The following is a 20,856-nucleotide window of genomic DNA, read 5'->3' on the forward strand; positions in this document are numbered from 1 at the left end:
AGTCGTCCAACCACGTACCCAGGTTCCTCGTCGTGCGGACTTTCAGCAACGTCTCGGTCCTCGGCCCAGGCGATTCTCAACACCATGATCACAGTACTGATGCTGCACCCAAAAAAATCATGTTGCGTTTGTCCACGTTACTACGAGAGGCTTTTGTTCGATCCATGGACACGGGCATAGGAGCTTTTATACTCAGCCACGTACAGGCCACGCTTCTTGAGTTTCATTCCCCAGTAACCTAGGGTATCTTGTTGCAAACCAAAAGAAGTGGTGCGTTCAGGGACTGTTCAAACACTTCACTTGCTGCCACTCGAGACTCCTTGTGCAAAAAGAAATCCTACTCTCGGGAAACCAAACGAGAGCAAAAGGAAAAGCTCAAACAGGATGGTCACTACGAGGGTCGAACTCGCGACCTTGGCGTTAACTTGATATTAGCACCACGCTCTAACCAACTGAGCTAAGCGACCTGTTGTGAACTCGTTGGAAAAGTGATGACTTAGACAGTTTATCAAGAGGTTTGACTTGGTGGCCTTCGCGGAAAGCAAGTGAACGGATGGGAGGTGTTCCGGAGACTTGTCGAGAGATTCGAGGGTTTGTACGAGTGGAAACGGTCGCATTGAAGGTTTCGATCTCAAAGGCTTTGCATCAAGTGCAAACACAAAGGACAGGGAGGATTTGGAGGCCCTCAGTTGTTGAAGCCCGACAGCTCCACCCCTCTGAAAGTCAAGGAGACGGAGGTTGTACGGACGTATCCCCCTGCTCAGTTCTTGGCTTGTGGAGGGTAAGGCCAGGTATAAATGGGGTTGGATGCTTCTCTGCAGCAGTTCGAAAACCTCGCAGGGCAACGCTGTGTACTCGAGCAACTCGCGTTGTAGCGCTCGCTCACTTGGATTGTAGCGTCGAGCACTGATGAAATGGCGATGAAGACCCGCGTCGACAGATTGGCAGCTGCAGGGCGTGAGCAGCAGACTTTCTGAGGCTGCCATGTCGCCGTGATGCAATGATTTCGTTTTGGTTCGCGGAGTGTGCGTGTCGCGTTGGGGATGGAATTCTGGCGCGACATCAGTAGAGCTTGAAAGCACACATGCACTGCTTGGACCACTTCTCCAGACGCCGCTTTGTAATGTCTCCGAGATTCAGATACCAAGGTCTGGACCAGACCGCGATGGCAACGCTGGAAAAAGATGGAGGAGCTTGTGGGGAACGCGTCAACTGCCCACGGCAATGGAGACGCGGGCGGCTTCAGGGGAGCAATCAGGCCGGCGGGTGCGACAGAAGATATGTGTGGGCGAAATATGGACACAAATTCGACGTGCCAAAGTCGGCAGGAGGAGGCAGCGCTGTTGTTGTCGTTGCTGCTGGGGGTGTTGAACGGCAAGTGCCCCCTCGGCTGGTGGGCAGCTTCCTATCTAATCTCAACGTGAGGGCGCGAATGACGCGGAACCCGTCCGCGACGCGTCTCCAATCTCCAACGACTGCACTTCCCAGACCTCTGCCTTCATGGTCTCCAATGCCGCGCGCGATTCAGGACTCGGATGATGAGGGCGATTTCGATTCCGTTTCCCCCGTGTCGGAAAAGACTCCCGCTCCTTCCCACCTGATCAAAGATGCGTCGTCGCGAAGCCAAATGACAGCGCCTGGGGGTACAGGCTCGACTGGTACGTGCAAACCACCCTACCTGTGCTGCCTGCCGACTCACGAAATACAGAAGCTCTTCAGCGCGAGATTGCAGCCGCCCACCGCGATGTCATTGAGAGATCTGCCGCTCCGACCTTTGTCCCACACTCAACCCGCAGCTCCCCCAGCATCCATCGCCGGAATACAACGACAGAGCTCGTCCATGGCTCACCACCCGCGCGACATGCTCACCGAAGAAGCACCATGGTCACATATGGAAGTTCGGGTCGACGGGGTCAGAGCACACGCGAAAATGAGGCTTTCGAGTTTATGAGAGACCAAGAGATTGTGGGAATGGACGCCCGCATCGACTCCTCGCCCGGCGATGTCGAGTTCATCGCTTCTGGGACTGCAAACAAGATGCCCACGGAGGAAGTCGAAGACCAACATGTGATTGATGGATCTCTGAAACCGCACTTTGAAATACACGAACCGGCAATGTTTAGCACATCAGACACTGTTGCTGACGGCTCATCCGAAGAAAAGCGTCTTTATGATGCTGCCTTGATGGAATATCAGTTGGCCTGCGATCCTGTGGGCAACGAGGGTGTGGACTACCATGAGCACAAAGAGCTGGACGATTCTTCGCCGCCTTGGTCGGATTTTCTGCACAGTTCTGCAGTAAGACAGTGCTTTCCGTCTCTGAACTCCTACTGACTTGCATAGGACATTCGAGCTTCCAAGGAGAATCCTCAAGTCTCGCCGACATTTCACGAAACTCCCAAGCCGAATTCGACTTTGCGTCGCTCCAAGTCATTGGGCCAGCCACGACTTTCTCAGTATGACGATCATGAATCAGAAGACATCTTTCCCCAGCTAAGTAAATCTTCAGCGAGCTCGAAGAAAAGGCGTGCATCCGTTGTGGACACCACTTCTCCATCGTTGGACATCCGTCCAAAGAAGCGTCGAAGCGAGCCGATAGAAGAGGTGGATGAGCAAGCTTATGACGATGACCCGTTTGTAACGAAGTCGCAAGAGGTCAACCATTCTATACAAGAATCGATCCGTGCCGTGAGAGCATCGAAAGCGGCAAAAGCACAGAAAACGGATAGTAGCGAACCGCTCAACAGCGATGATATTCTCATCGGACTCCCCAAAGAAAAGTATCAGCCACGCCCAAGTCGATCTCGCTCCAGTCGCCTGGCCGTTGAAGAGCCGATAGACTATTCTATCAATCCCGAAAAAGCAGCCAAGCAGAAAGCCAAACGTCGGAAAACCGAAGATGTTTCAACCATCGGCCGTCTGAAGTTGTCAGTCGCAGACAAACTTGAACGGATGGTTGATATGGGATTTAGTCCAATTTCGTCCAAAGCGGCGTTGAAGGAGCATGGAAACGATCTAGACAACGCTGTTGAATCATTGAGCAATCTAGGCCAGGAACCAGCCACAAGAGACGCGAAAGCTGAAGAAGATATTGACGAGTTGGCCGGCGGCTATGCGCCAACAAAATCTGACCAAGGGCAGCTCCGGGAAACACCCCATGCTCAGAAAAGCGCCGTGGTGTTGATTGAGAAAAGGCCCAGCTCGACAGCTGTGGACAATCACGATGCCAACACGAATCAGACCAAGAAGAAAAGAGGCAGACCTCCCAAAGCCAGACCTTCCGAAATATCTGAAAGTTCCAAAATGGGCGAGCAGGCTGCAAATGTCACGGACGGAGCAACGGAACCGGACGACACAAAGACTGATGATCACGCAAGTAACACGCTTCTGGAGACTGATGGACAACGGCAAGATGCAAGTCCTCTCAAGCGAAAGCCATCTCCCACGGTCAATCCTACGCCGCCGAGTTCTGCACGGGCGGTGATGACGGATCAATCGAACAAGCTAGAGGAGCGGGCCGCACAGATCCCTGAAGAGCAGACACCCCTGCCAAAAAAACGAGGACGGGGACGGCCGCGGAGGCAAAAGTCACCCGAGCCAACCACACCAGACAGGCACGAGGCTACGAACAGTGACATGCAGGCAACACGAGGGGCAGAGGTGCCACAAGTCTCCGAATCGGAAGACGCCAAAAAGAAAACACCAGGACACGGTTCAATACGGGAGCCGCCAGTCAGCACGCCACTCAATGTGACGTCCTCAGAATCCAGGTCTGCATTGCAGGCCGCCACTGCCAACGCACAGCAGACACCGGAACCGGCCAGCGCCAAGACATTGAGTCGGTCGCCAGCTTCGAAAGGCAAGGTGCCTTACAGAGTGGGCCTGAGCAAGAGGGCAAGGATCGCACCGCTCTTGAAAATCGTGAAAAAACAATGAGGGGTACAATGTGGGAAGAGCGGCCAGGACTTACGGCAAGGGGGCCAAAAGAAGGCGCGTCACACCACTGAGATTGGTAAGGTGCTTTTGTGCTGAGTTTTCTCGTCTCTGAGCTTTGATTTCATCGGATACAAGCAGATTTTGAGAGTAGCCTGGCTTGGCTGCTTCATTGCTGGTGGGGAGGATTTGCAGTTACGAGTTGCCTAAACCCCAAATGGCCCCGAACATGGGGAGATCCCCCACATGTCGCTTCGTTTGTTTTTGCTCGCGCCCGGGAATAGTAAGCATGTCCGATGTTGTCCAAGAAGGCGTCCTTTGCACTAGCTACTGATGCCAACACGCGAGGGGGAAACTGCCGAGGACGCCATTACACGACAAAGGGGCGCAACAGAATCGAGGGCTCGGCAAGCATTTATGGCTTTGAGTGGGATTTCAGGCGTTCAAAGGAGCGGTGGTCAAGAAGCGAGAATGAGAGGACGAGAATCACTCGATCACGTTCCGTTGGTTGTTTCGGCCACGGCGGTTGTTCGTGCTACAGGGTTCACGCCAAGCCGTGAGATTCCACGAGGTTGCCGTCGGGAGCGGCGTGAGGAGAAGAATATATGCCGACATCCGGAGAATACTTGGAGTTGGTAGGCCTGATGTCGACGGCGTTGCTACTGTTTCACCATGTCAAAAGGAAATTTGACGAGAAATGGACGTGGAGTTGAGGATTCAGATCGACGCGGCCAGGTGGTCGCACGACAGAGGCGTCGAGATTGCTGTGTTGGTATTTCGGGGTCGACTGGACTGGACTCGGGTGGAGGGTTTGGTCCTTGGGACGCGCAAAAATAGCCGCTAGCTAACCAACCACTCAAGGGTCCACACCATCGTCTAGACGTCGAAATTTCCACCTCGCAAACGCCGCTCACGGCCGCCATCCTTCAGGGCCAAAGCACTAGTTGGCTGCTCCGCAGACGCCATGGACCGTCTCTTTTGCCCCTCGCCTCCCCAGCCGTGCAGCACCCGACGTCGTGTCGTATATGCGCCCGCCCACAGACACCACTCGACGCCCTTGGTCATGACTGACGGCCGCCTTTGACCGGCTCTTGCATCCAAGTCCAGCAGGTCACTGTGCTGTCCATTTTTGGCACGAGAGCCGCATCTCGGGGCCTAGCGTCCAGCCCAGTAGCCCAGCCCACGGGTCCTCTGCTCTTCGGTACGGGCTCCGTCTGGGCCACTGGCTATAGGCAAGACTTAACACCACTCCACATGGGGAGCCATGTGGCTTGTTTGGACCCCCTGCCCATGTCCTCTTCCGGCGCCATCGACCGCCGCCAGCCCGTCGCCTTTTCTCTGCAAAGACACATACGGTATTTATCCTGCTGCCACTCGCTCTCTTGGTCAAGATTCTTCTTCACGACTCACCAAAGTGTCCTTCTTTTCGCGTGCCTTTGGAGCCCCATCCTCTCGTTGACGTCGTCCTCGACCGGTGACACTCTTTTCACCTTGCTCGACGCCCACCCTCAGCAACACCCTTGCCATTGCTGCTTTGCTTCGCATTCATCATGCACGTCTCTTCGCTTGTTGCAACCTCGTTTCTCGCGGGCGCGGCTTCGGCCCATGGCGGCGTCGCTGGAGCTCCCAGGCTCTTTGGCCGCAACGCCATTGCCGACCTGAAGGCGAGGAATGTCTTTGATGCTCCTGTCATGGCTCGCGCTCCGGTCGAGGCCGCTGCCATGCCTCAGCGCCCTGCTGGAGAAAAGCGCCAGGTTGGAGGTGTCGACGGCCAGTGCGGTGCTGGTATCGGCTCTTGTGCCAAGGGCTACTGCTGCTCTCTTGCTGTATGTGCCCTTTGATTTTGCTTGCAATGTCTCCAGCTAATCCGCATGCAGGGTTGGTGCGGTACTGGCAAGGACTACTGTGCTGCTCCAGACTGTCAGTTCCAATTTGGATCGGGCTGTGACGCCAACACCATTCCTCCTGGAACCAACACTTCCTCGGTTGCTCGCACGACCCTGGGCAGTGTGCCAGTTGGCAATGGCGGTATCTATGATTGCACTGTCCCGGGTACTGTTGCCCTGACCTATGACGATGGTCCTTACATCTACACCAATGAGGTCCTCGACATTCTGAAGAAGTACAATGCTTCCGCCACTTTCTTCATTACTGGCAACAACATCGGCAAAGGCGAGATTGACAACGCCGCCTACGGTTGGGACACCGTCATTAAGAGGATGAACACCGAGGGTCACCAGATCGCCAGCCACACCTGGAGTCACCAGAACTTGAGCCAGATCACCTCTGCTCAGCGCAAGGATCAAATGTACAAGAACGAGATGGCTCTCAGGAACATCTTGGGCTTCTTCCCCACTTACATGCGTCCTCCTTACTCGGCCTGCGACCAGGCCTCCGGATGCTGGAGGGACATGAAGACCCTTGGCTACCACGTTACTTACTTTGACCTCGACACTGATGACTACAACAACGTCACCCCAGACCTCATCCAAAACGCCAAGGACAACTTCGACAAGGGCCTGGCTGGTGGTAGCCCGTCCACCAGCGAATACCTTGCCATTGCTCACGACATTCACGAGCAGACCGTCCGCAACCTTACCGAGTACATGCTCATCCAGCTCACAAACCAGGGCTACAGGGCTGTCTCGGTCGGTGAATGTCTGGGTGACCCCAAGGCCAACTGGTACCGTTCTTCCAGCGGCAGTGTCTTTACCTCTGCCACTGGACCGGTGACCGCCGCCCCCACCACGACCCTTCCTGTCAACTCCAAAACCACCACCACGAGTCCCGTTGTGACTCCTACTGGAATTTCCCAGGATGCAACCTGCGGTGGAACTACTGGAAACACCTGTCTTGGCTCTACTTTCGGAAACTGCTGCTCCGTCAACGGCTGGTGGTAAGTTGTGCCCACAAAAGGACTGTGACGGCAAAAGCTAACGACTTGACAGTGGATCTACCAGCGACTACTGTGCCGACGGATGCCAGGTTCAATTTGGTAACTGTACCGGTAACACGGGCCTTGTAAGCAACGTCTCGGTTTCTGCCATCTCTACTCCTCTCTCCACCCCCTCTGGATCTGGAAGCGCAAGCGCACCAACCGGAACTCGGCAGGTTTCCCCGGACAGCAGCTGCGGAGGTACCAAGGGGTACACTTGCCTTAACTCTGGTTTCGGCAACTGCTGCTCCCAGTACGGCTATTGGTAAGTCTTGATGCTGAATATTCGGGTCAAAGGGGAACATAGGCTAACCTTTTGCAGCGGCTCGACGAGCGACTACTGTGGCTCCACCTGTCAATCTGCGTTTGGCACTTGCGGCTCTTCCTCCCAAGTATCCAACTCTATTTCTTCTGCTTCCTCCTCCAAGGCTCCCGTTGTGTCCTCCGCCGCGGGATCTTCCTCACTGACCCCCTCCGTAGTAAAGTCGAGCAGTACCCCAGTCGTTCCCAGCGTTTCTGTTTCGCTCTCGTCTGTTAAAGCTGTCGTTTCCACCCCCGTCGTTTCCTCTAGTCTGGTGACCAAGACGACATCCACCTCCACCACCACCGTCAAGTCTACCGTTGCGTCCACCACGGCCAAGGCCTCGTCCACCCCGGTCCAGGCCGCGTCCAGCACCACTCCCAAGGCCTCGTCATCCTCGGTCAAGGCCGCCACCAGCACCAAGAGTTCGTCTGCTCCTACTTCCACTGCGCTCAAGACCAGCACCGACGGACGCTGCGGCGCTGCCGCCGGCTCGACCTGCTCTGGCTCTTACTTCGGCGGCTGCTGCGGCCAGGACAATTACTGTGGCTCCTTCTTCGCGTGTGCTAACGGCTGCCAGAATAAGTTTGGTAGCTGCTGGTTTAGTTAGAGGACTGACTTGACTACAACCTTCCCACATCGCGCGCACATACACGAAACGCCGCATCATGTCTAATGTTTAACAACCCGAAAAATTTTCCTTTGGGAGGTGGATGGCATGTCTCTTCTTTCTCTCTCTGTGGTGTACCGGACTAGAGGATCAAACGGACGGAAACGCAACGGAATGGGGTCATTGGATGGCTCACTGACTGGGTGAGAGCATTGCATTAGAACGTAACTTTTGGGACGCTGGATTTTGGATGTCTTTTTCTATTTCTTCTTCTTCATCTGAAGCCCCCTTTTTCACATTTTCCCTCCTTCTGTACATGGCATAGGGCCTTTCCTGCTTGTGGATATACTGTCTTTTTCTCTGAGCTCCTCTTCCACTCCCTTGCATGTGAAAACCAATTATGATGTCCCTGAAAGCAGATGGAGAGCATTCGTCTGCTCCAGCACATGTGTATACCCTGAGAAGCATTCATCCGCTTCAAATACATTGCCGCTCATTCAGGAGCATCCATACGGGTGCCCGACTAACGTCCTAGAATCATTCATGCTCCTTCCTCATCCGTGAGCGCGTTGGGAGCATTCACGCGGCCACACTATCGTCTCTCCCAGAGCATCCATACAGGTGTCCAGCTAACGTCATAGAAGCATTAATACTCCTTCCTCAGCAGTGAGTGCGCTGGGAGCATTCACGCGGCCACACTGTCGTTTCTCTGGAGCATCCGTACCCCTCTGCACTGAGCACGCTGGGAGCATTCCCGTCACGCGGCCACACTGTCGTCTCTCACGGAGCATCCTTCCCCTCTACACTGAGCACGCAGGGAGCATTCATGCGCTCTATATCCATCCAGAATAGCAAAGCATTTCCACGCCGACTTTCTCATAGGTATGCCGTACCACAGTGGGTGTCGAAAGAAATGAGACTTCCTGGCATTATGAATGCGCTTAGGGAGCATTCATTTACTACTATAGCTATAATTAAGGAGCAATGATCTACTATTATAGCCACGCTTAGGGAGCATCCATTCACTGCTACAGTCGCGCTTAGGAAGCATTCATCCGCTTCCAAACTCAGATGTAGGGTGTCTCATTTCTTTCTACACCAACTGTGGTACTAGAAAGCAGAACTCTCGTATGTACTATATGTTTGAAGAAGTCAGACCACCTTCCAACAACATCCGCCATAGCGTAGTTGGAGGAGAGGTTGTGTAGAGCAGACAGCACGTAGGCATTACCGCATTAAGACGGCGGCCGTGAGATCGACCGTTCGAACCAGCTGTAGAACCACGATTCATTATGCTGAATTCACCATACATGGCGTTGTGATAACCGAGATGCAGTGAAGGAGTTGAATTTGAGTGATCAATCAATTCTTTGATTTGTGACTATGTATCCTACCTGGCTTTCCAATCACTGTGCCAGAAACTTGACTATTTCCTCCAGCTCTTTCTGTACTTCGTCGCAGGTAGGACGGAATTTCTCATCCGAACTGACCATCCGCCTTATGAGGGTAGCAACACGCTCGTTGCCAACGTGCTGAGCGAAAGTAGGCGGAAGTTGGCCCTTCTTGAGTTCCGAAAGTGTCTGGAAGCGTTCCATGCCCGTGGTAAACCTCCACAACAGCTCAAACGCAATGACGCCAAGAGCAAAGACGTCTAGCTTCTCGTTCGGGCAAGAAGACGGCCAGGGAGGTCTGTAAAACTCTGTACCAACTACCCTTCCCGGAGAATTGAGCACATCATCTTCCAGGTGGGCAATGTCGGTGACCAGGCCGAAGTCGCCTATGCGGATTCCGAGCTGCGAGTTGTTCGAGAGTCCTGCAGCTTGACAGCCCTTGCATTCTCCAAGGAAGATCCCGTGCTTGCTCCTATATCTGTCTTTGGCAGGAGCAACGAAGATATTTGCGGGCTTGAGGTCGCGGTGTACCAGATCACGCGAATGGAGATAGTTGACTCCGTCTAAGATGGCCAGGAGAATCTTCAACGAGACGTCGACATGGAAGCAGTGGCGCGCCTCATGATTGCCATCTGGAAGGACGACTGTGTTGGCCGAGAGATACTCTGCAAGGTTCATGGGGTAGAGAGCCATTTGGATGTTGAGAATGTACTCGATGAGAGGCGGCGGCGGCTCACTGTCCGTATCATCACCGTTCTGGGTAATCTTCTGCGAAGCCCTTCGGGAGCTGGGCTCCGCCATGATCTCCCTCGGAATCGTTTCGACCTCATCCTCAGTCTCTTCAGATGCAGGCTTGAACGACTTGTTGGGCGGCTTGCTCGGACTTTCGGTATTAGGGTCGATGCAATTAGGAGCGATAAAATCGTCAGAAACCGAGTCGATTGTAGCGTGACTGCCGCGTCGAGGGCGAGTCTTTTCCGGCAAAGGCATAGTAAGCTTCTGCGCAGGTTCAGAGTCATCGCCAAAGACAATGCCGTCGTCTCCGAGTGACATGGGGAATATCGCGCTCTGACTTTGCGTTGGCCGGCTTGAATCCGAGGCGGTCTCTGTGGTAGTGTTTCCGATACGCTTCGGCGCGTTCTTGTCCAAAGGTTTGACCTCCACCCAGGCGCCGTAGTAGCGGACGATGTGCGGGTGATCCAGCTTCTGCATTGTCCGGACTTCCTTGAGCAAAGTGTCCAGTTCCTCGACTCCCCTGTTGTAGATGCGGCGGAGGCGGGTTTGGCTGAAAGGTATCTGCTTGACCGCGTAAAAGCCATTGTCCAGGACGTTTTTGACCTTGTAGACTCTTCCATAGCCACCTCGTCCAATTTCTGCATAGTACTCGAGCGGTGCTGTCGAATTGAACAAAGGATGGACAAACAAGGGGCTGCGGTCGTGCGCGAGGGCAGGATCGCGGACGACTAGCTGGTTTTCCGATGGATCCTGGGCGTGTGTGCCATTCGAGTGCGAGACAGCATTGCCAGACGAGCTGGAGGCGCCTTCCAGATATTTGACACGCAGCAACTCATTGTGCTTCCTTGTGGCTGTCTCTAGTGCTTTGTTGACGTTGTCTCGGACTGCCTGAAATTCAGGCCGATGAACATTGGCGTCTACCACACCATTCGCCCTGAACTGTTCAAACATGAACATATATTTTTCCTTCGCCAGGGCTTGGACCTCGGGGTCGTGTTTCGTAAAAGGTCGCTGGGTCTTGAGGTTGCGGCGTTCATTGAGGAACTGTATGGCTTCGCTCAAAGCCTTATCTTCCAACAGCGCAGTCAAGGCAACATCTTTGATATCGATAGGTTGAGGACTAATCTGGGCGGCCGAAAGCGAGCGGGACAGGTTTTCTGTCGATTCGGATTCAAGAGACTGTGCGCGGCTGAGGCCAGGATCGGTGGGAGACAGGCTGGGCCGTTGAGGGCGCTGCTCGGCCTGAGAAACAACGCTAGACGTTTCTTCGGCGGACGAAGAATCTTCCAAAGGCGAGCGAAAGAAGAGCGATGGCATGGTGGACAATGAGAAAGCTTTGCGACAGGCTGAAGGGTTTGCTCAACCTGGGTTGCACCTCACGAACATAGCTGCCAAAGAGTGGCGCAGCTATGGGCGCAAAGGCCGAAAGGCAATGATGAAGGATTCGCCGGATGAAAAGCGAGAACGAGCAGTAGGAAGTGGAGAGTGAAGTTGACAGGTGGTGGGTTCAGAAGGCTGCAGCGCCGGGCTTCCAGAAATCCATTGACGCGCCGGGGCCTGATGACGCGCGCCTCAACCCCACCAACCACCTTAATCGATAACCTTAATGGCAGAGCTCCGGTACTTTTGTTGCCGTACGACTTCACCTTTAGCTCTTACTTTGCGACCAACCATCCGTTCGACATCAACGTGATGCGACGCAAGTTACCGTGGGTCAAAGACAGGGAACCGCGTCAACAGAATGATACAAGCGCGGCCACACTTCCACGACAGCAACGAGCTCGGATGACACCGGCGGCAGTAAACGAGACCAGCAACAACGAGCGGAATTCTCGTAGCATAAAGAATGGAGGAACAACCGGTACTCGACGGACAAAACAGCTTGAGAGCAGGGTATTAATCGATTACAGACCGAACACCGTCAACATCTCCCCCTCCGCAACCACCACGGCAACCACCAACGCAAGAGTACGTGCAATGCTTGCTATTGAATGTATAAGGCCAGACCCTCACATCGCTCAGATACATGAGAGATGGCCTGGACGCGGACGACATCTGGGTTATGGTCGAAGATGAGCTTCTTGCGACATCGCAGCTTTTTACACAACAACTCCACCAAGCAGAATATCATCGCATGAAGCGTCTCGTACGGGCGAAGAACGAGTCAAAACTCCGGAATATGTCAAGATCTGTGGACCTCGGCGCTCAAATGTCGATTGAACGTCAAAAGATGAAAGAAGGGGCAACAAGGGCAGAAAATCAGGCGGAGACACTTCGAGACCTGGACGCTGAGAACGTCGAAGCTGTCCGAAACTCAGACGACTCCGAAGATGATGCTACGCCTTGGATGTTTGACCCTCATCTTGGTGGCTTGATGGCTGGCAATCCTCCCAGCTCATCTCAGCAGCTGGCAAAGCTGGCCGGTTCTAAGCCCAAGACCCGAGCAGCGGCAGGCTTCCGGGCAACGGACCCAAAGGCAACAATGGAGACCACCGCTACCACGACCACTCAAGGGGCTTCCATAAAGAAGAGCACCATGGATGGCTTGGCCGAAGAGATCGAGCGTGCAGCGGCCAGCGATGAGGAGGCTGACAGCGACGACTTGGACGGATCCTCTTTCAGAAGGGGAAGCAGCAAATCGGTCCCACCACCCTTAATTTCAAAGCGAGACAACGGCGATTCTACACACGGGCAGCGACAAATCTCAGATCCTCTCCAACTCCAGAGAAAGCCATTATCAAAACGTCCCCTATTCGAAGAAGACGAGAGCGGTGGGACCGGCGGAAGCCAGAACCCGCGCTCGACTGATACCGCCGCCCGCATGTCGAAGTTGCAACCCAGTTCTCCAAGTGAGCAGATACCAGGCGCTTCGTGGAGATCTAGACGAGCAAGATCTGTAACCTCTCTGTGGACTTCCACAGAAGACGTTGCGGCTCAAAGCAGCACTCCGACACATAATAAAAAGAGAAGGGAGGAAGCCAAGGGAGGCAAGAAGTCAATTTCTGTTGATGAGATACCCACTTTCCTATTCTGACTAGCATTTTTGGTCGATTCATGCAATGAACTCAGCAAAACAGTATCTTCCATCCTACCACTTCTCAACAGCCGGTCTGATGTCAACCTCCCAAGTGAAAGCAGTCCTTGGCTGTGTGTGCAAGTGCCAGTACGAGTCCGCAATCTAGACGAGCTTAGCACCGATATCAATCTGGCTTGAAAGGAATGACCTACCCCTTCAGCACTGATCTTGGCCTCAGGGCCCAAGTCCTTGAGCCACTCCTTGGTCCTCGGGATGTCAATGACGCCGTCAATGATGGCATGGCTCACATGGACGCCCTTGGGACCAAACTCTCTCGCCAAACTCTGGCTCAAGCTCCTCACAGCCCACTTGCCCGTAGCAAACGAAGACATGAGGGCAGACCCCTTGACCGATGCCGTTGCACCAGTGAAGATGAGGGACGGCGGGTGCTTGGATTTGGAGGTGGCATTGAGCAGTAGCGGGAGGGTGGCTTGCGAGAAGAGGAAGGCTCCACGTGCCGAAACATTCAGAGGAGTTTGGAATTCGTCTTCTGTGAGCTCGAGGAAGGGCTTCCGGGCGAAGCCGCCAGAGGCGTTAAAGATGGCTGCCTATACTGAGCTTAGTCGAGTAATCGAGAATGGAATGAAAGCTCCAAAACATACCGCAATGGAATAGTCCTTGCCAAACTCGTCGCCGATCTTGGAGAAGGCGGCCGTGACGCTGCTCGAGTCGGAGATGTCGGTCGAGATGCCAATCGCCTTGCCGCCGTTGCCATTGATCTCTTTGACCAGGTCGTTGTAGTTGTCCGGATTGCGGGCCAAGCAGACGACGGGGTACAGAGACGAGAACTTGCGCGCGACGGCTGCACCTGTTCCTGCGCCAACGCCGGCAATGACTGCAATGAGAGCTGAAGACATGGTGTTGATGGAGACCTTGCTGCAAAGTAATGTGCTTGGATGGGTAATTCCTGTAAGCTCCGTCGAACTGTGGTTTTATATATCTCGTGTCAAAGGTCGATGTCGCGAGGCACAAGTTGCTGACGAGTAATCAGTGGGTTGGCGCCGCCCCCGCGCGTTATACAGTCCCGAACCCGTCGTTGATTTGTAAAGCTACCAATTGCGTCATTTACCCTAACGCGGCACGTTAGCTGTCTATCGATAAGGTTGACGATGCAGCAATAGCCGCGCAGGGCAAGGTGGAGTGTCAAATGTCAGTGCGTTGTCAATGGGATGGAGAGCTATGATTGGCAAGGGATGACTGTCCCTGTTTTCATAGGCCCTGAGCCAGTGAGCGATCTTCGACTTTGAGCCCAGGCGCATGACTTTGCGCCCCCTCGCGATTTGGCCGTTTCAAGCTGTGTAGCTCCAATTGCGTGTGCATCTACCTATTCAGTTCGAGACACACCATTTTGTACCGACTGGATTCACTCTCCAGTACACTTTATGTTGTGCCATGAGCTCACGAGTAGGCTGCTTGCTCTGCGGAGAGTCCGCTCGCAGATATTGTAGACTTCTTAGACTAATGCTTGCTTGATCCTGGTATTTTCATTGAATAAACGATTGATGGGCAACAGACTGTCCGAAGCCCAAGTCTAAATTGTCTCTCACCATCAAACTATCCATGTCATTGGTAGCAACCTCGTGGACAGTCTGCAGGCAAGAAGTGGTCTCGAAAGACAGTATTTCGCTCTTCGCTAGTTGTTTAACTGCTTGCAGTCACGTTTGGAGCCTGCCGAGTAGATAGCTAGCAGTGGTTGCACTGAAGTCGAGAGGTTTTCGAGGCGTAAGGAGACAAGAGGCAGATTGAGCTTCCCAAGGTCTACAACATTAGCATCCTGTGTCTCACCAGAGTTGAACCCAAATGACGCCACAACTTGGACTTCTTTGATTGGTTTTGATGTCCACAATCCTCACGCCACCCACACTCGGGGCCGCACGACTCGATGTATTTGGAGACGCCGAATTGGTATGCATTCGTCCGATTGACACCATAAAAGCCAGACCGAGTCCTTTTGTCCGGCTCAACAAGCCTTGAGAAAATCATCAACCCATCACCTCTCCGACAGCATTTATGCCTTCTGAGCCGCCTTCTTGGCCTCACGGCCCTTGCCCTTCCTCTCCAGGATCCTCTCGCGGTCCTTGTCGAGCTTGAGCTTGGTGACGACGACGTTGGAAGTAGCGAGGCCAATGGGGACGGCCTGACCGTTGGACTTGTCGCGGGTGAGACGCTCGACGTGGATGACGTACTTCAGGCGGTAGACGGAAGTGATCTTGCCCTCACGGCCCTTGTGGGTTCCCCGGACAACCGTGACCTCGTCGTCCTTGCGAACGGGGATGGAGCGGACCTGCTCGCGAGCATCATCAGCACGTGTCTTGTTTGCCGTGGCATCTCCGGGGACGCTCGGGGCGTTTTCCAAGATCCAGCAGCGCCTAAAAGCTCGAAATGGGTCGGGGTCGTACGTTGTACTTCTCGCGAAGCTCCTTGCTCAGGGGAGCGCTCATGATGGTGCGGCGGACGCTGGAGGGAGCGCCGAAGTGCGCCTTGCGCGACTTCCTCCGCGAGGAGGCGATGCCTGCGCGCAGATGCGTTAGCGGAATGTCGTGACAATCGTCGCAGCCATGGGCGGCAGCGTACTCTGGTTGATCTTGGTCATCGCGGAGGTGTTGGGTGGTGTTGTCGTAGGGCGGGTACTGGGTCGTCTCGTCGGCGTAAAAGGATGGTAGTGGGATTCCAAAATTGAAAGCTCGCTCCGCGCGGTGTTCGGAGAATAGTGTGTCCGTGCCGACAGTTGGGCGCCGCTTCCAGGAAGCTACCCGGCGACCTTGGCCAGGTATCCGTGCAACAAACTCCACGGCCGTCTCCTCCACCGCACCTCCGAAGCTCTCAGCACGTCCGCGCCATCCGAAAGCTTACGCGCCCGACTCCACCGTGTCCGCCTTCGTCGCCTACGCGCCGCGACGCGTCTTTTGTCCGATCTTCGCCACCCTGCTTCTTTTGACACCTGGAGCACTATGACCAACGCCGTCTGCGTGCTTCAACTTTCCAGAGGCTAGACGCGGTTGTGAAGCCCTTGCAAAACCTACATTGGCCGTTACCCGTTTGTCAAAAGTAAATGGCCCGTAATCAGACGTATTTCGGCGCAAATAGCCAGCAGCCAGCATCGCAGCAGTACAGCGACTATCAGCAAAGCTCGTCTGCGCCAACCACCGGTGGCCAGTACCCTTCCCAGGCCCAGCCGGCTTCTGATTCTTACACGTCCTACACTGCGCCGACGTACGCGTCGTCGGGCAACTACAACTACCCACCTGAATACTACGGCGCTACGGGTTATGGAACAGGAAGCACATCGACGGGCGCGGTCCGGAATACTGGGTCAACTGAGCTTCAACAACTTGCCTATGCATCCGGTCTGCACAATGCGAATCAGCGCTCTACCGCCCAAACTCCAGTGACCACGTCTCAAAATCCGCCATCGGCTGCTCAGTCGTACGACCACACAAGGACCTATTCCAACACTTCAAACACATCATTCGGCGCGGGGTTCAGTACCGGTACCCAGCAAACCAGGCCCAAAAGTGTAAACTCACTCGCGGGAAGGACACAACAGCGCTCACCTGCGCTAAACACTAGGAATTTGAAAAGTCCAAGTGGATTGACTCAACCACCGGCGTTTACGAACCCAAGTCCAACACCAAAGCCAGTGGCACAACCGTCGTCACAATCTTCAACTCCACAGCTGCCCTCGGCGACATACGCCATTTCTCACCCACAAGCTCACGCTGTTGCGCCAGCCAGTACTTCTAATTACTCCAGCCGGCAGCTCCCTAACATAGCACAAGTGACCCAGACTCCGGGAACATCTGCCGCATCTTACCAGTGGAGTAGCGGCCAGCAAAATCAGACCACCGCAGCAGATCAACGTGGATTCGAGACGGTTGATCCAACCCAAGTATACGATCCTTGGCCAGAAATTCAGAGGAAACGAGAAGCTTTGAGGGCAGCCAAAGAACTTGAGGAGCGAGCCCAAGCAGAGAGAAGAAGGGCTGAGCTGGAGGCTGAGGCAAAGAGACAAGAGGAAGTGCGCAAGGAGGAAGCACGGAAAGCCGAAGAGCAACGACAGATCGAGGAGCGCCGTCAGACCGAAGAAAAACGTCAAGAAGAAGCACGTCGCCAGGCTGAAGAATTCCAGTTGCGTCGCCAGGCAGAGGAGCGGCGCCAGGCAGAGGAGTTAAAACAACAGGAAGAGCAACGGCAAACGGCTGTAGCTCAGCAGCAAGCAGCAAAAGCCTCTAACAAGGCGAAAAAGAAGGCTAATACCAAGAGCAAGATGTCGAAAGCCGCCGACAATCCCGTGCCACCGGCCGCCTCGTCAGAGGACACTGAGGCCCAAATACGAGAATTGATGGCGAAAATGCGTGTCTTGAATCAACAAGATCCGGCAACGCTGGCTCGCATATGGGAGGAAGAACGTAGGAGTCACTTGCCCCAGTCCCAAACGGCTTCAGGAAGCGGTCCAGCGCAATCCTCACGGCCTCAAAACCAAGCCACTCACCAGGCTCAGCCTGCTCGACAAACTGCAATACCAGCCGCCCAAATCAATCAACCCCCACCTTCACAACATCTTCAACAAGCGCCGCCGCCACCGCCTCCGCACAACCTTTCACGACCAGCAGTGAGCCATGCTCCAAACCCACATCAGGCTCAAGTGAAGCCGCCTCCATCTGGGAACACAATGTGGCCAGCTGATAAAAAAGACCAAATCTCCAAAGCCGCCTCGAATTGGCTCAATGCTATTCCTGAAAACGCTGACAAGCAAGTTACCCCAGAAGAGATATGCACTCTCTTGAATTGCAACCCCAAGTACATCGAGTTGTGTCAGTGGCTCGAGTCTACAGGGTTGAAACTGGAGCGCGCATCCTTTGCGCGCTCTCTTCTGAGTGCTGTTCCTGACATCAATCAAGCCTCGACGCGTGCGCAACTGCCGACTGCTACGCAGGCAAATGGTGTTAACCCGCCACCAACAATAGATTTGACCAAAAGGCAGAATGGCCAGCCAATCAGTGCGAACACGCATGCTCATGCTCCGGCGGGTCATCCCCAAACGATGGCAGAGCAGTTGCAGGCCCAACAGCCGAACTATCCTCCTCCAGAGTCAACTCAAGTCAGTAGCCCGTACTTTGCGACCGGCGCAACACCTACCCCCACTCAACCGGCTCTGCCGAAGCCACCTCCGCAGATTCCTGTCGCGCGTATGCCACACACCAGGCACGAATCTGGTACCGGTAGTCGTCAAGGTTCCGGGAGTAGGGAAACCAGTCTGAAACCGGCTACAAAGGCAGAGGCAGCACGGAAGCGCGACTTTGGCGAGATCATCGACTTGACGACCCTTGATGACGACGAGGACGACGAGGACGATTTACCGCCTGCCAAAAAACAAGATACTGGTCCGCACGGGGACGTTGCACCCGCCTGGGCTTTGCCTTCCTCGGTCAGCAATCCGAACCAACCAACACCTCCGGCTGCACATCACACCAGCGTCCACGTAGCTGCTCCTGTTTTTTCCGCGGTCGAAGAGCGAACGAGGAACATGGAGGTTGTGCGGCCAATCGAGAAGAAGAATGCTCTGCGTCGCTCGGCTTACGACGTGAGGACGATTGCCAGAGACGTGCTTCTCGCGACGGGCAAGCATCCAGAAATGAGGCCACTGAATGGTCATCTGGACATCCTCAAAGAATCGTTCAAAAACATCGACAACAACTCGGACTTGAGCACAATTCGATGGGATCTGATAGATCCTGGAGAGCCACCGGCAAATGCACTCGAGGCCAACGTCATTGAACTCGACGACGACGACGCTGATGAGGAGGAAGAGGAGTCGCCGCAGCAGCCAAAAGCTCGTCCGCCGCCCAAGGTTCACCCAAGTCTGGAGCATCGATCGGGCGCACCGAAGCAACTGCTCCCACGACCGCCAATACTTCCGAGCAACGCGACACCTGAGCATTCGTTTGCAGTTCCAAAGAAACGCGGGCCGGGAAGACCACCCAAAGCAGGGACACCAAAGAGTCCAGCGACAGCGCCGAACAGCTTCCCGTTTCGAGGCGCGGACGATCTTAGCGCCGACGCTCGGACCACTCCTATCCAACGCGACCGCGTCTCCCACGCCAGCCATCCGCGAACAACCCCACGACCAACATCCACCCTCCAGTCGTCCACAATGGCCGAAGGCTCCCAATCTGCTGGCTCGCTCAGCGGATACTCTACTTTTCGCCAGCAGGAGCTCAACCCAGACGGAACTCCGGTGCCCAAAAAGAAAGGCCGTCCTGTCGGATGGCGCAAGGCCATTCACAGTAAAGAAGCGCAGGCCCGGGCCGTCGGTCTCACGCCTGCAGAACTTGCCGCGCTGCAACCAACGTTCAAGTCTCCCGCAGGCGGCTCGCGTGCATCGAGCGTCGCATCGCGCCGTTCAGCTCCATACAGCGTTTTCAAGTGCCAGTGGGATGGATGCTCGTCGGAGCTTCACAACATGGAGACACTACGCAAACATGTCCTCAAATTCCATCAAGCCCAGAACCAGTTCAAGAAATTTCCGTGCTTCTGGAAGGACTGTCGAGAGAATCACGAGAGCCTCGATCCGCGAACGGGCAAGCCCAATGGATTCTCCGTCCCCGAGGACTTTGCGGACCATATGGAATTCGCACACCTTGGGCCCATGTCCTGGGAGCTCGGAGATGGCCAGGCTGGAGGCCTTTCGGGTTAGTCCTTGCATCTGTGTTGCATGGTTTTGTATATCACTCCGGGGTCTTTCTAGGCATGCTAATGGACATGGACGGTCAGAGTCGCAAGACTCGAGCAGTGAAGCCTATCTTTACGACCCCAAGACAGGTCGACAAGTGACACCGAAAATTGTCCCACGGAAAAGGGACGCCATGGCTGGCATGGTCAGCTCCGGTCCGGCTGTCAAGCTGAAAGGCAGGCCGCGAAAGGACGAAGGCTCTATGACAATTGAGGAGAAAGTCGCGGAGGCTCGGAGGCTCTTTGTGCAGCGTCGCGAGGAACAAGAGGATCATGACGATTGAGAAGAGGACTCCATATTTCAGAGCAGATTGTCGTGACCGGCAACGGGATTGGGATTCTGGCTGTTTGCCACAGGCAGCAGCAATTTCATCACTGGGCAGAGCTTAAAACGGGTATGATAGATGATTTGGTAATTTCAAATACGGCTTCAGTCCAAGAAGCATTGATTCATTCCATGTCCTTGATTGATTTACTCCGCGAACGCCGTCCTAATTGAAGTTGAACTGGTATCTTCAACACTTTTGCATCCCCAGCGCTGCTCCTGCACAGCCGCTGTCATAATAGGAGGCGACCGACCGGACCATGACCGTCGGAATCTGCTCGCTCCTCCCGATCGCAAAATGGAGCGATGCCTGACATGCAGTTGTGGCCAAGTGTCCTTTGCAATCTGGCTGAGCTTCATCTAGCTCCTTCCCTTTCCCGCGGGCAGCGCGTCTGCTTTGCGTTCTTTCGAGAGGGGCTCGGCGTCTTTGGCGTTGATTTCGAGGAAGTGGTACAGGACAATCATGAGCATGGCCGCGCTGCCGAGGAAAATGGCCAGCGTGTAAAGCCCCGTGTCGGTGATCATGTTGGTCGGCGGATGCGGTGGAGGTTGCGGGAGAGAGCAGGGCGCGGAGGTCTGGAACGAGCGTTAGCAGGCGATCAGGAAACTGGAGGAGATTTGGCGTACCGGAGCTTTGGAGATTGGAGACTACAGACGAGGATTCAATGATGAGTTTCGGCGTTGCGACAGTCGAGGGCTGGCGACAGCTATGCACACGTAAGAGGTCCGGGTACCTTAGCTGCGTCGTCGGGTAGCGCACAGGGCACGCCTCATTCGCAGAACTGCAGGTGCCGGGCGGCCACACTCGTTGCATGTTT

At 54.7% G+C, this 20,856-nt stretch overlaps 9 protein-coding genes and 1 non-coding gene across 10 annotated transcripts; 4 read left to right on the forward strand and 6 right to left on the reverse strand.

Moving 5' to 3' along the window:
- Positions 1 to 336: 336 nt before the first annotated feature.
- J3D65DRAFT_398589 (uncharacterized protein) lies at positions 337 to 1,130 on the reverse strand. The gene is made up of 2 exons (XM_066795901.1): positions 1,103 to 1,130; positions 337 to 1,051 (listed from the first exon to the last, which is right to left on the reverse strand). The coding sequence occupies exon 2, from the start codon at positions 984 to 986 to the stop codon at positions 432 to 434; it is 555 nt and encodes a 184-aa protein (XP_066654401.1). The 5' UTR covers positions 987 to 1,051; positions 1,103 to 1,130; the 3' UTR covers positions 337 to 431.
- Positions 386 to 467, reverse strand: J3D65DRAFT_t88. The gene has a single exon. It is a non-coding gene; the product is annotated as a tRNA-Ile (tRNA).
- Positions 1,131 to 1,510: 380 nt separating the features above from the next.
- J3D65DRAFT_668441 (uncharacterized protein) lies at positions 1,511 to 3,936 on the forward strand (the record flags this gene model as incomplete). The annotated part of the gene is made up of 3 exons (XM_066803121.1): positions 1,511 to 1,658; positions 1,709 to 2,298; positions 2,344 to 3,936. The coding sequence occupies 3 exons, from the start codon at positions 1,511 to 1,513 to the stop codon at positions 3,934 to 3,936; spliced, it is 2,331 nt and encodes a 776-aa protein (XP_066654402.1).
- A 1,234-nt stretch (positions 3,937 to 5,170) lies between these two features.
- Positions 5,171 to 7,456, forward strand: J3D65DRAFT_398630 (chitin binding protein). The gene is made up of 5 exons (XM_066795902.1): positions 5,171 to 5,759; positions 5,811 to 6,829; positions 6,882 to 7,133; positions 7,191 to 7,260; positions 7,349 to 7,456. Exons 1-5 carry the CDS (start codon positions 5,484 to 5,486, stop codon positions 7,349 to 7,351), a joined length of 1,620 nt encoding a protein of 539 aa, XP_066654403.1. The 5' UTR covers positions 5,171 to 5,483; the 3' UTR covers positions 7,352 to 7,456.
- A 1,677-nt stretch (positions 7,457 to 9,133) lies between these two features.
- On the reverse strand, positions 9,134 to 11,421 carry J3D65DRAFT_627024 (kinase-like domain-containing protein). The gene has a single exon (XM_066800492.1). It carries the CDS (start codon positions 11,220 to 11,222, stop codon positions 9,186 to 9,188), a length of 2,037 nt encoding a protein of 678 aa, XP_066654404.1. The 5' UTR covers positions 11,223 to 11,421; the 3' UTR covers positions 9,134 to 9,185.
- A 69-nt stretch (positions 11,422 to 11,490) lies between these two features.
- J3D65DRAFT_627028 (uncharacterized protein) lies at positions 11,491 to 13,428 on the forward strand. The gene is made up of 3 exons (XM_066800493.1): positions 11,491 to 11,766; positions 11,816 to 11,873; positions 11,928 to 13,428. The coding sequence occupies exons 1-3, from the start codon at positions 11,598 to 11,600 to the stop codon at positions 12,937 to 12,939; spliced, it is 1,239 nt and encodes a 412-aa protein (XP_066654405.1). The 5' UTR covers positions 11,491 to 11,597; the 3' UTR covers positions 12,940 to 13,428.
- Positions 12,892 to 14,142, reverse strand: J3D65DRAFT_627029 (oxidoreductase domain-containing protein). Its single transcript, XM_066800494.1, has 3 exons — positions 13,584 to 14,142; positions 13,134 to 13,529; positions 12,892 to 13,083 (listed from the first exon to the last, which is right to left on the reverse strand). The coding sequence occupies exons 1-3, from the start codon at positions 13,836 to 13,838 to the stop codon at positions 12,994 to 12,996; spliced, it is 741 nt and encodes a 246-aa protein (XP_066654406.1). The 5' UTR covers positions 13,839 to 14,142; the 3' UTR covers positions 12,892 to 12,993.
- Positions 14,143 to 14,989: 847 nt separating this feature from the next.
- On the reverse strand, positions 14,990 to 15,574 carry J3D65DRAFT_646275 (60S ribosomal protein uL24; the record flags this gene model as incomplete). Its single annotated transcript, XM_066802266.1, has 3 exons — positions 14,990 to 15,265; positions 15,381 to 15,493; positions 15,556 to 15,574. 3 exons carry the CDS (start codon positions 15,572 to 15,574, stop codon positions 14,990 to 14,992), a joined length of 408 nt encoding a protein of 135 aa, XP_066654407.1.
- A 188-nt stretch (positions 15,575 to 15,762) lies between these two features.
- On the forward strand, positions 15,763 to 20,158 carry J3D65DRAFT_627034 (uncharacterized protein). Its single transcript, XM_066800495.1, has 2 exons — positions 15,763 to 19,673; positions 19,756 to 20,158. The coding sequence occupies exons 1-2, from the start codon at positions 16,034 to 16,036 to the stop codon at positions 19,995 to 19,997; spliced, it is 3,882 nt and encodes a 1,293-aa protein (XP_066654408.1). The 5' UTR covers positions 15,763 to 16,033; the 3' UTR covers positions 19,998 to 20,158.
- J3D65DRAFT_627037 (Oligosaccaryltransferase-domain-containing protein) lies at positions 20,108 to 20,788 on the reverse strand. Its single transcript, XM_066800496.1, has one exon. The coding sequence runs from the start codon at positions 20,561 to 20,563 to the stop codon at positions 20,399 to 20,401; it is 165 nt and encodes a 54-aa protein (XP_066654409.1). The 5' UTR covers positions 20,564 to 20,788; the 3' UTR covers positions 20,108 to 20,398.
- Positions 20,789 to 20,856: the final 68 nt, after the last annotated feature.

This window comes from Phyllosticta citribraziliensis (genome assembly GCF_038025025.1).
Source record: "Phyllosticta citribraziliensis strain CPC 17464 chromosome Unknown J3D65scaffold_7, whole genome shotgun sequence".
Classification (NCBI taxonomy): Eukaryota; Fungi; Ascomycota; class Dothideomycetes; order Botryosphaeriales; family Phyllostictaceae; genus Phyllosticta; species Phyllosticta citribraziliensis.